We start from the raw sequence: 13010 nt of genomic DNA, 5'->3' as shown, positions 1-13010 counted from the left end.
CACACAAATTACCACGCTTCCGCAAAGCAGGGTGTGACAGTTGGTATCAGAGCTCTGATCATAGCGAACTAGGGTTCATTTTGAGTCTAGACTATGATCACTAGGGCTCTCACGAAAATGTTTTTCTGCATACCACTTAAGTCCAGATCCAAAACTTTTTATAAACAAATGTTGAGCGTATTTTATTATTTTTAGGCTCAGTCTGGAGGCTGAGGCTCGGTCTGAGAGACTGAGGCTCGGTCTGGGAGGCCGAGGCTCGATCTAACGGATCGAGGTAGTTGTCTAGTGGGACTAGGGAGTCAGTCTGGGAGGCTGGGAAATGTTTGCTAGTGGGGACTAGGGAGTCAGTCTGGGAGGCTGGGAAAAGTTGGCTAGTGGGACTAGGAAGAACAGTCTGGGAGGCTGGGAGGCTAGTGGGACTAGGAGGAATATGTGATTATTATGTGGTAACTTGTGTGATTACCTGATTTGCTGATATTTGTGCATACTTGTGATTGTATTACAGACTCATGGACACCTCAGATACTGGAGACTCGGACACTACTGGACCCCGACCCATGGAGTCAGACGAGATTATGTCATCAGAGCACGAGGTGCATACCTCGGATTATACTAGTACAGACGACGACGACTTTCAGCCGTTCGCACTACCTGACGGCGTTGATGAGCCCATCGTTGGTGGTCCTGCTGCGGATCTTCCTCTCGCTGTGATTCCCGCCCCGATTCCTCTTGCATCCTACCCAGCTTATGAGCTTATGCTTGATGCCGAGGCTGGTGGCGATATTGATCTTTTCGATGATAAGCTATACGAGGACGAGGTTCCTGACCCAGCTCTTTTGCCCGATGGCGGTCTTTTGATGATCGCCGGTGCTCCTGTCGGAGACTCGCCTGTTCATTCTCCAGCCCCAGACTCCTTCGAGTCTGTGGCATCTGTTCCATCGCATGTGGCGAGCACGCAGTTTTTTCGTTCATGACTCGGATCCTGACCAGGCGTCATCTGCCGCCCCGATGCCGAGCTTTGTTTTTGAGCATGACGATTTCGAGGATTCTGACCCTGTATTTCCTCCTGGATTTGATCCAGACCGTGATATTGAGTTCGTTCATATGGACCAGCCTGTAGAGGACCCCGTTGACCCCGCCGACCCTTTTGATCCTATCGATCCGGACTTTGACTTCGATATGGCGTTTGTCGATCCCGAGCCTGCAGTAGCTCCAGAGCAGGCCGCTGCTTTCGATCCCGCACATGAGCATGGTTTGGCGCATGCTGATGTTCCTGTTGATCCTATTTTGGCGGGTCAGCCACATGGCGATTTTCCTGCTGATGATATTCCCTTGTTAGATGCTGACCATGTTGTTGATCCTCTTGTTGACCCTCCGATCGCTGACGTCCCAGTTGACCCTCATGTCGATCTTGTTGATCATGTTGATGCCCACGTTGATCCTGTTTTAGCTCCTGTTGATCCCTTGCCTATTGAGCCCGAGCATGCTCTGTTTGCAGAGCACATGGATCCCTCTGACGAGGAGGCTCAGCACGGTTGGATACCGGCTGACGAGGATGTTCCGCCGCTTCCTCCTCACCGCATTGATGCTCACCATCCTGAGTTCTCATTTCAGATCCCATCTTTCGCACCTCCAGCGGGGCCTGGAGAGGGCTCTTCCGCCCATCCATTTGGCCATGTACCGATGCCATTACCTGTCATGCCTCAGGTATCTCCTGCTTCAGCATCCACTTCATCTTTTCCTGTTATGCCTTTTGGCACTGTCAGCGAGCCTTCTTTCTGGTCTTCGCTACCCGTTATGCCACCCGTTGATCCACCTCATATGGGGCATACCCTAGAGGACCTATTGATGTCATTTGTTCTTCAGCATGATTCCCATTCTCAGCGTTTGCAGGAGCTCGAGAGAGCTCAGATGCCTCCTTGTTCATGTCATGGTCCGTCATCCTCATCTGCTCAGCCATTTCGGTCTTTTCCTCCTGACATTGCTGCTCGACTTTCGATCCTAGAGCAGCAGATTGCATCCGTGATCCGCACCCAGCAGGCCCTGGAGGAGGACTGGCTTCTCTTTCGCCGCTTGCATTATCCTCTTTTTCCCCCTCCTCCACCACCACCACCCGTCTAGAGCTCATCGACGTTACCAGGGTAGACACCGGTGAGACGGCCGCGATTGTTATGCACAGCTTTTGAAGACCATTTGACTGCACAGATTTTTGTTGATACATGTGATGTATTGATTGTATGTAACACTGATATGATGTATTTTGTACAGGGGTGATGTAACCCCTATGTGATTGATGAATGTACTAACACACTTACTATGCTTATGGTCTTGATATATATGCAATCGCCGTATTCTCACCATAACTGATTCACTTGATTGATTATTTTTGTATTGGGACATGGGATGTTGGACATGGGATGTTGGACATGGGATGTTGTGTGTGATATATTGATAACATGAGATGTTATATGCTATTGCTATTACTATATACGTATGATTTCTATGGCCTAATCGACGTACGCATCTTTAGAAAATGGCACCAAGACGTCAACCGCAGCCGATGCCCACGACTCAAGAAGAACTGCAAGGAGTCATTGTTGCCGCGATTGCTCAGTATGCTGCATCGCAGGGAGGACCCAGCTGGAGTAGCTCCAACGGCAATGGCAACCAGAATCCCCCTCATGGTAACCCTAAGTCTTTAAGACGTACCATGGTCTAATTGGATTCCTGTAGCAATTGCTAATGCAGTTCCTATATTGAAACGAATGTGCAGGGTGCACCTTCAAGCAGTTTCTGGACTGTAAGCCCACAAACTTCGACGGCACGGGTGGTGCTGTTGCCTTCGTTCGTTGGGCAGAGAAGACTGATTCCACCATCCGTATGAGCAAATGTGCGATCGACCAGCAGGTCACTTACATTTCAGGGTTGTTTCTAGATGGAGCCCTATCTTGGTGGAACCTTCAAGTGCAAACTCTAGGCGAAGCTGCCGCCTACGCCCTGTCTTGGGCCGAATTGAAAGAGCTTATGCGGAAGAAGTACTGCTCTCGCGCGGAGATTCAAAAGCTTGAGACCGAGTTTTGGCACTTAAAGATGGAAGGGTCGAAGATAGTGGAATATGTTCAGAGATTCCACGATCTGTCGCACGTGGTACCTTATATGGTTACGCCCGAGTTTAAAAGGGTTGAGCGCTTCATCTGGGGATTGGCTCCTCAGATAATCAGTATGGTGACTTCTTCCAAACCCGCAACCATCACAGAGGCCATTGATCTCAGTGTGGCTCTCACTGAAGAAGCGATTCGGTTAAACAAGTTCGATGAGATTGAACCCAGGAAAAAGGAGACTCATGTGGAGTCCTCTGGTGGTAGCAAGCGGAAGTTTTCGAGTTTCAAGCAAAGCACCGGGACGGTGGTTAAGAAGGGAGAATCGAATGCACCAGCTCAAGATTCAGTTTGTGGTAGAAAGAAGAGCAGGGGATACATGGGTGCACAGCCCAAGTGCAACTCATGTCAAAAACATCACTCCGGTCGTTGTGGGTTGAAAGTTTGTGAAGCATGTGGAAAGGTTGGCCACCTGAAGGAGACTTGTTGGGCAAATGCTGGCCGGGGAGGTCAGGGAGGAAATGGGAATAGAAATACCCGTGGTGGTAATGGGAACCGCCCACAAGGAAATCAGGGAGGAGATGGGAACCGTGTTAACCAAGCAGGCACCGTGAACCGAAACCAGGGAAACCACCAAGCTGGGAACAATGGTGGAAACGGGCAGAGGCCCGGATGTTTTAATTGTGGAGATCAAGGGCACTTCAAGAGGAACTGCCCGGAATTAAACCAAGCTCGTGGAAGAGTTTTCAACATGGAGGCCAGGGAAGCGCGCCAGGATCCCAATGTTGTTACTGGTACGTTCCCTGTAAACCAACGCTATGCGTCTGTTTTGTTTGATACTGGTGCCGATTATAGCTTCGTATCGCTAGAATTTAAGAACATGCTTGGTTTAGCCGCTAGTAAGTTAGATATTCCTTATTCGATCGAGCTAGCAAATGGGAAGTTAGTAGAAGCCAATGAAGTGATTAGAGGTTGCGTAATCGAGTTAGGAGAGCGTGAGTTTGCTCTCGATCTACTACCAGTCCAGTTGGGAAGCTTCGACGTGGTAGTAGGGATGGATTGGTTAGCAAATAACAAAGCAGAGATTGTTTGTCGCGAGAAGATTATCCGTATTCCGACCGACGATGGTGAGACCATTGTTGTTCATGGAGAGAAGCGTGAGACGCCGTTGCGGATTATTAGCTGTCTGAAAGCAAGGAAGTGTTTAAAGAAAGGGTGTGTTGCTTTTCTAGCACACATTGTGGATAAAAAGGCTGCTGAGCCGAAGATCGAAGACATCCCTGTCGTAAGGGAGTATCCGGAAGTCTTTCCAGAAGACTTGCCTGGCTTGCCGCCTCAGAGGCAAGTGGAATTTCGCATCGACTTAGTTCCAGGCGCCGCGCCTGTGGCTAAGGCACCTTATAGACTTGCCCCGTCTGAGATGCAAGAGCTATCAACGCAACTTCAAGAGTTGTTGGATAAGGGTTTTATTCGACCAAGCTTCTCGCCTTGGGGAGCTCCAGTTTTGTTTGTCAAGAAGAAGGATGGTAGTTTCCGTATGTGCATTGACTACAGAGAATTGAACAAGCTGACGATCAAGAATAGGTATCCTTTGCCAAGGATTGATGATCTGTTCGACCAACTTCAAGGTTCAAGTTTCTACTCAAAGATCGATCTTCGATCTGGATATCATCAGCTCCGGATACAGGAAGAAAGTATCCCGAAGACAGCCTTCAGAACTCGTTATGGGCACTACGAGTTCCTTGTCATGCCGTTTGGTTTAACAAACGCACCTGCAGTGTTCATGGATTTGATGAACCGAGTTTGTAAGCCATACCTGGATAAGTTCGTGATTGTGTTCATCGACGACATCTTGATCTACTCAAGGTCGAAGGCAGAGCACGAGCAACACCTCAGAGCTATCTTAGAGCTACTGAAGAAGGAGCAGTTGTATGCCAAATTTTCTAAGTGTGAGTTTTGGCTGAGAGACGTGCAATTCCTTGGGCACGTGGTAAATGAAAGTGGAATTCATGTGGATCCAACCAAGATCGAGGCGATCAAGAATTGGGAAGCGCCAAAGACGCCAACCGAGATCCGGCAATTCTTGGGTTTGGCTGGCTATTATCGAAGATTTATTGAGGATTTTTCAAAGATCGCTCAGCCATTGACGCTCCTCACGCAAAAGGATAAAAAGTTTGATTGGGGAATCAAACAGGATGAAGCATTTCAGTTGTTAAAGGATAAGCTTTGTAACGCGCCAATCTTAGCTCTACCGGAAGGTACCGACGATTTTGTGGTATACTGCGACGCTTCGCGTCAAGGATTGGGTTGTGTGTTGATGCAACGTCAAAAGGTTATCGCCTACGCATCACGCCAACTGAAGGTGCACGAAAAGAACTATACCACGCATGATTTGGAGCTAGGCGCAGTGGTTTTTGCGTTGAAGATTTGGAGACACTACCTTTACGGTACGAAGTGTACGATCTTTACAGATCACAAAAGCCTCCAGCATATATTCAACCAGAAGGAGTTGAATATGAGGCAAAGGCGATGGGTTGAGTTGCTGAACGATTACGACTGCGAGATCAAGTATCATCCGGGGAAGGCGAATGTGGTCGCCGATGCCCTAAGTCGCAAGGAGAGAATCAAGCCCATAAGGGTTAGGGCTATGGAAATGATTATCCAAACCGATCTTTCCTCACGCATTCGAGCAGCGCAAAAAGAAGCTCTCAAGGAGGAGAACCTTGAGAAAGAATATCTCCGTGGGATGGAGAAGATATTGGTTCCAAACAAGGAAGGAACGTTATGTTTTGAGAAAAGGATTTGGGTTCCTTTGTTTGGTGATTTAAGAGAGGTTATTTTTGATGAAGCTCACAAATCACGGTACTCTATCCACCCGGGAGCGGATAAGATGTACCAAGATCTTAAGGATTATTATTGGTGGCCTAGGATGAAAGGCGATGTTGCTATCTACGTGAGCCAATGTTTGACTTGCGCTAAGGTTAAGGCAGAATACCAGAAGCCTTCGGGACTTCTGCAGCAACCAAAAATTCCCCAATGGAAGTGGGAAGAAATATCCATGGATTTCATTACGAAGTTGCCAAGAACGCCTAAGGGCCATGACACTATCTGGGTGATAGTGGATCGCTTGACGAAGTCAGCACACTTCTTGCCTATCCGCGAAAAGGATCATACAAGCAAACTGGCTGAGATTTACATGAGAGAAATTGTCACTCGCCATGGAGTACCTCTCTCGATTATATCCGATAGAGATGGAAGGTTCGTATCGAGGATATGGCAATCCTTCCAGGAAGCTTTTGGCTCGAAGCTGAATATGAGCACCGCGTTTCACCCGTAGACCGACGGCCAAAGTGAGCGGACGATTCAGACATTGGAAGACATGCTGAGAGCATGTGTGATGGATTTAGGCGGTAGCTGGGATAAGCATTTACCCCTGGTTGAGTTTTCATACAACAACAGCTACCACACCAGTATTGGTGCCGCGCCATTCGAAGCTTTATATGGGCGCAAGTGCAGGTCGCCGCTCTGTTGGTCTGACGCAGGTGATAGACAATTGGTAGGTCCCGATGTAGTTCAGGAAACTACAGATAAGATCGCGCAAATCCGAGATCGCATTAGCGCGGCTCGTGATCGCCAGAAGACCTATGCAGATCTGAAAAGGAAACCTCAAGAGTTTGAGGTTGGGGATATGGTTTTGTTGAAGGTATCACCCTGGAAGGGTGTAGCACGCTTTGGGAAGCGTGGGAAGTTGAATCCGCGCTACATTGGTCCTTTCAAGGTTTTGGAAAGAATTGGAACAGTAGCATACAAGTTGGATCTACCTGCCGAGCTGAATAACGTTCACGATACATTTCATGTATCCAATCTAAAGAGGAGTCCAACTCAAGTTAACGTTGCCATTCCTACCGACGAGATTCATATTGATGACACGCTCCACTTCGTTGAAGAACCTGTTGAGGTCACGGATTGGAAAGTTAACAAGACCCGCCGGAGCAGTGTCAAGCTCGTCAAAGTTCGCTGGAATGCTAGACATGGTCCTGAATTCACCTGGGAGCGTGAAGACCGAATGAAAGAGAAATACCCCCACCTGTTTCCTAAGAACCCTGCTTCTTCAAGCAGAACCTAAATTTCGGGACGAAATTTATTTAACGGGGGGAGAATGTGACAACCCTCTCAAAACCAGGTATCCGTACGACTTAATTAATTATTAATTATTGCCTAATTACTGTGCTTTACTGAGTTTGCTGATAAACTGCTACTTGATTGTTGGTACTTGTACATATCTGCATCATACTTTGATATTCCTGTCACTACACTACTTAATTGCTGAACCTTAGTGACAAACATGATGCACAAAAGCACAGTAGCACTAAACGGATACACAGTGAACATGCTGATATAGCCAGCATCAGGCAAACGCTGCCTCTAAAGGCCTGAATGAGCCAGAATTATTTTACTACACCCATAGTGTGTGTAGGGTTACAAGGGTTGTATGATTACGTCTCTAGGAATAAGATATAGAGATTTGGATGTGCCTAAAACATACTTTAAGCACGAAACACAGCACTTTTATCAACACACTAGCTTCTAGCTAATTAATAAAGTGCCAAAATATGAGGAATTATTCCCGACACTTTGCAGAATAAATTGTGTCGCTAAAAATATTATTTATGACGCTTAACGGATATCTTAAGCACTTTAACGGATTACTATCCGACCGAACAACCGGACAATACCCGGAACATAAAAATATTGCCAAAATTAATATTAGTACTTTTCTGAGCCAGTTAGGGTCCCTGATTACCCTAACAACCGCTTTATAATGCATTAAACAACTAACGGGGTTAGACCTCGCACTTAACGCACTTAACCAAACTGAACCGTAACTGAACGATTGGAAACGAACCGAGCACCATTACAACCTAAAGGAATCGGCCAACTAGTGGGACCCGGGGGAGTACGTCCTTTATTATTTTATATTAGATTACGCGAGGATCGAGGCAACTTTTTCTATAAAAACCCTCACCTCTCTCACACTTGAACACACACACCCCAACTTTCACTCTCTCCCTCTCCCTTGCCCCCTCTCTCGGCCGAACATCACCCCACCCCCACATCCATTTTTCGGTTCAAGTCTCTACATTCCAAGTATACTCAAGTGTCGGTGGTTACATACAACGGAGCTCGGAACAAACGGAACGCGAAGGACCTCTACCGTTTGCTATTATCCACGCAGTTTTCGACTAGTTTCTTCCCTAGCCCCGAGCTAGAGGTATAACGTTTAAAACTCATTTTTGGTCATGTCTAAAGTGGTTAAAAGGATATTTGTCGGTTGAATGTCGGTAACCCGCTTAATGGAACTTTAAAGTTTACTAAAACGTGTATATCGTTGGATAAAAGCTCAAAACGCGTGTAAATGTCGTAGTATTTGAACATGTTGATTAAAATGGCCCGATCTATGATGTGGTGGCTCTTATCATCGTTTAACCCGACTTGTTAAGATCTCGAATTTTGGCATACACTAGATGCCAGCGGTTCAAGGGTTAAAAGGTGAAACTCCACCACACGAGAAACATGAACTTGTATAAAAGTGTTTTAACATGAAAAATAGTATTTAAAACAAGCCGATCTACGTATGTACAAGTGGTATATTCGTAGGACCGGGTGTCGAGAAAATCATGTTTTTATCAAAGTGGATAAAGTGTTAACAAATACGATTTCTATAAACTACAAGTGTAGAAACACTTGTAGAATAAAAGATCCGACAAAATAACAATGTTTACAAAAATTGTCGGGAAGTTGTAAGAAGTGATTTGTTCCAAAAACGAGGTTTTTGCAAGACTAAGCTATGTTATGAATAGATCCACTAAAAATAACGAGATCTACACCGTAGTTTTTGTAAAAACTACAAGTTCATGAAACAACGCGGTTTTACATACTAGTCTTCTATTTGAAGAGTGGAAAAATGACTCGGTTGAATTGACAAATTGTTGAGATGATTTTGTAAAAGAAAATGATACGCTTAAAAGCGTGGCCACCTCCAGTTACAGGGGAAACTCTGGCGAAATTTTCTAAAAATCTAACACTTAGAATTATTTACAAGTGTTAGACTACTTTGACATGTTTTCAAAATATATTTCGCCACAACTTTATTTACAAATAATCGGAGGTGGGATTTTCACAAAAGTAAACGTGATAAGTATATATTCGGTAAATACATTTTGTCACCTCACTGTTTATGATTATTTTGTGAAGATATATAAATATTATTTTTAGAGTAAAAATAATATTTACTAACCTTGTCAAGCCCGAAATAATACAAACGCTTATACGTCGAGAATATAAGTTACAACGGTAATTATCATTACCACTTAATCACCAAAACGTAACTTACGCTTTATTCAGAAGTATTCATAAGCGCGTGTGTTGTCAATATATTATTTTGGGAAAATATTATGAGAAAAAGGAAATATATTATTTTTGAGAAAAATAAATATATTTTGAAATAAGAAATAAAATATATTAAGTGGGACTTAATAAAATAATATAAGTATACATGTATTTAATTCCCCCATCCTTGGGAAGGAGAATGCGTATCAAATATATATACGAAACGGTTGACTAACTGTTTCCCAAAAATGTAAACTATGAAGCTAAAGCACGGCCATCCGTCTAATAGAATTAGCACATGTAGGTCGTTGCACAGCACCTGGATATTGGATTGCTTGATTTTGTGACGCGTTCACTGTGAGTTCATGTCCCCCTTTTCTCTTAACTGTTTTCAGTTTTATAAACTGCGGGGGTGAAATACATGTTACAATGATTATGGATATGTTATACATGGTATGGTTAGCGTAAGGAGGGTTACTTAGATCATGTGAATGGGTAGGCGGAAACTTGAGGTCATTAATCCTCAGGGTAGGACCGAGGGGCAGGAGCGGTAGATCTATTTGGGTGTAGCGAGCCCAGTCCCAGGTCCAGCAGAACGGACCTTGGGATGACTTTGTTCCCGACGCATAAATTTGCTAGGTTTGAGCCTTCCTACTTGCATTTACACATATCAATGGCCTTGCAAACCATTGGTGATCTCTTTTTCCTTATTTGCTACATACCAGGGTTTTTGATAAAGATAAAGGTTTATTTACTCATTTTCGCATGAACTCGCTCAACATTATTGTTGATTTTTCAACTTACATGTATTTCAGGGAATTAAGGATCTGGCACGGTTTAGCAGGATTTCCCGCTGCATTTAGATTCAGAGTCATCCGGGTTCAAGGCTTATGGCTCTTTCCTGGACAGGCCATAGCCCCTGAACCATGTTTATTTATGTTTGCACTATGGTAGTGGTTGTACTGTTAAGACGAGTAATGGTTGTTGGGTGTTTACTCATTTAGACAATGTTTGACAATTTTATTTTCAATGGATGACTTTGCATGATTTTAAATTCATATAGCTTGTTATGGTTAAGCTATGGTATTAAGAGTCACACCAAATTAACCACGCTTCCGCAAAGCCAGGGTGTGACACTAACAAACTCTAACCTCTGATCTATACAGACACTGCTTATGTTGAACTACTACTAATACATTCTATTACAAACAGACTTTAGAACAACTGCTGCAACCTTCTACTGCTGTGAACCCAGCAGCACTTGTCCGGATCAGCAGTGCTTGACTCCAGGCAGTAGATTGACTCAGCAGACCTTTAGTCTTCATCAGATCTTTAGTTGAGCAGTAGTTATAGATCAGCAGTTAGTAAGATCAGCAGATAGGAGGTCATCAGTTGTTGTAATCACTTTCAAGGGGAGAGATATGTATATTAGCATCTGCTTATTCTGGATCCACTGTTCTGATCCAGTTTTGGCTTTACATTATCTGTTCCTCTGATAGGGTTCAATCCCAACAGAATAATATTCGCCGGATCGAGGAATTACTAGAAGAACATCATCATGAACTATGTCACTTATGGGAACAACAGGTTCTCCTTCTTTATTAACATAACATTCTTGCTTCTTATCCCATATATTGTTTCTCACTGCATTTTCATATTCTTCCTGCATCTTCTCCATTCTGCATCCAACAATGAAAATTTCTCTCTCAGTTTTCTCTTATAAAAAATCTCTTCTCAAGTTTTCTCTTTTATTTCAGCTTTGTCTTTTTCTTGTCTTTCCTCTTGAATTTCAGCAACAAAAACATAATGTTGACTTTTTGATGGTTTTCTGTCATGAGTTGTTACAATATTTTCCAAACGATCTTCTTCTGGAAGAATCTGACTCCAATCAAAACCTTCTTCATGATGAATAACAGCATATGCTCTTGATTTTTCTCTTGGAGTATTTTCAATCATCTTTGGCTCTTCTTTACTACGGTGATAAATTGCCTTTCGGTAATAATCATCGTTGAATGGATGTTCATTTCCACCAACTGCAGAATTATTGCATTTTCTCTTGAAATGACCTTTTTGCTTACATTTGAAGCAGGTCACTTTGGATTTGTCAAATCCAAGCTTCATTGACGGACCGCCTAATGATTGCTTCCCAGTAATCTCCATATATCTCTGAGCTCTGCGAATGCAACTTGCCAAACACCAGCGGATGTCAGTGAGTTCCATCTCTTCCGGATCAATCTGGTCGTAGTCTTCTTTGGTTAATTCGGAGTTTCTAATTTTGCCAACTACCAGACCTTCATATGATTCCAGAACAGATGCAAGGAAACTCATTTGCTGTTTAGCTGCATTGATGCTCATTGCAGGAGAATTTTTCAACTTAAGAGCAATGTTGCACAATATCTCCTCTGCTTCTGTAGGACTTGCTTTTGAAGATGAATGATATCCATAATTGTTGCTTGATGAGGTTGTTTGTGGTTCTTTCATCTGGTCACCACTGAATGCTGTCTTTGGTGAACTATCAGCTTTCACCGAAGGTAAATTGCCTTTGTAGTACAGACCAACATTCTAACGATGCGACGAATTGCTCATCTTGCTTTGCTTTTGTAACTCAAGATCATGACTCTCGGTTTTTTCTAACAAAACATCAAGAGAAATTGTATCATACAAAGCATCATTTTTCAATATAAACACAAACGTTTGCCACTGATCAGCTCGTGGTAACGCTTCAATTACTTTGTTAATTATTTCTTCTCTGGTTTTCACAATATGAAACCTTTCAAGCTCAATTTTTAGGTGACAAAAGCGTTCAATCATTTGTCTAACAGATTCACCTTTTAAACTAACAAACAAATCTAATTCCTTTTTTAATAATGCAATTTTGTTTTTCTTAATTTGTTTACCCCCCTCAACTTTCACCTGCAAAGCTTTCCACACAGATTTTGAAGACCCGTCATGAATTAACAATGAAAAAATATCGTCTCGAACTGATTGTTGGATCAAGGCAATCATCTTCTGCTCATATGAGAATTGCTTTTTGTCTTCCTCTGAAAAACTTTTGATCAGAATTTCTTCACCTTTGTCATCAATAGGTTGATCATACCCAAACTCCAAGCAAAACCAACTTTCATGTGCATATGCTTTAGTCTAGTTGATAAACCTTTCTTTCCACCAAATATAGTCCTCAATATTATCAAGCTTGGGTGGTTTCGAATAGGTTCCTTAAAAGTTGTCATGTTTGATGTTGTCTTTAATTGTTTTTGTTATCGCTTTGGGTGTAGCATCTGAGACTTCCACTGTATCAGAGGTAAATGCGTTGTAGAAAGTATTGAAAAATTCTTCAGCCATGATGTGATCCTGGACACAAAAACAAAAACACAATCAGTTTAAACAATATCAAACAACTTTGAAATAAACTGACACTCGGTTGATGTGAAATGATCTTGACACGAAATGAGATTTGGTGCGAAATCAGCTTTCAAACGGAATTAGTCTTCAAACGGAATCAGACTTCAAGCGAAATCACAA

The 13010-nt window shown here is 43.3% G+C and overlaps 1 protein-coding gene across 1 annotated transcript in view; it reads left to right on the top strand.

Moving 5' to 3' along the window:
- The window catches only part of LOC118492061 (serine/threonine-protein kinase WNK2-like), a 44351-nt gene extending 31547 nt beyond the window's left edge, over nt 1–12804 (top strand). The window contains exons 4-6 of the mRNA XM_035989822.1: nt 506–707; nt 1114–1534; nt 12764–12804. Coding sequence (XP_035845715.1) covers nt 506–707; nt 1114–1534; nt 12764–12804 — 664 coding nt within the window. The remainder of the gene's footprint in view (nt 1–505; nt 708–1113; nt 1535–12763) is intronic.
- The last annotated feature ends 206 nt before the right edge of the window (nt 12805–13010 follow it).

This window comes from Helianthus annuus, chromosome 5 (genome assembly GCF_002127325.2).
Source record: "Helianthus annuus cultivar XRQ/B chromosome 5, HanXRQr2.0-SUNRISE, whole genome shotgun sequence".
Classification (NCBI taxonomy): domain Eukaryota; kingdom Viridiplantae; phylum Streptophyta; class Magnoliopsida; order Asterales; family Asteraceae; genus Helianthus; species Helianthus annuus.
This window is presented reverse-complemented; position numbering and strand designations above follow the sequence as displayed.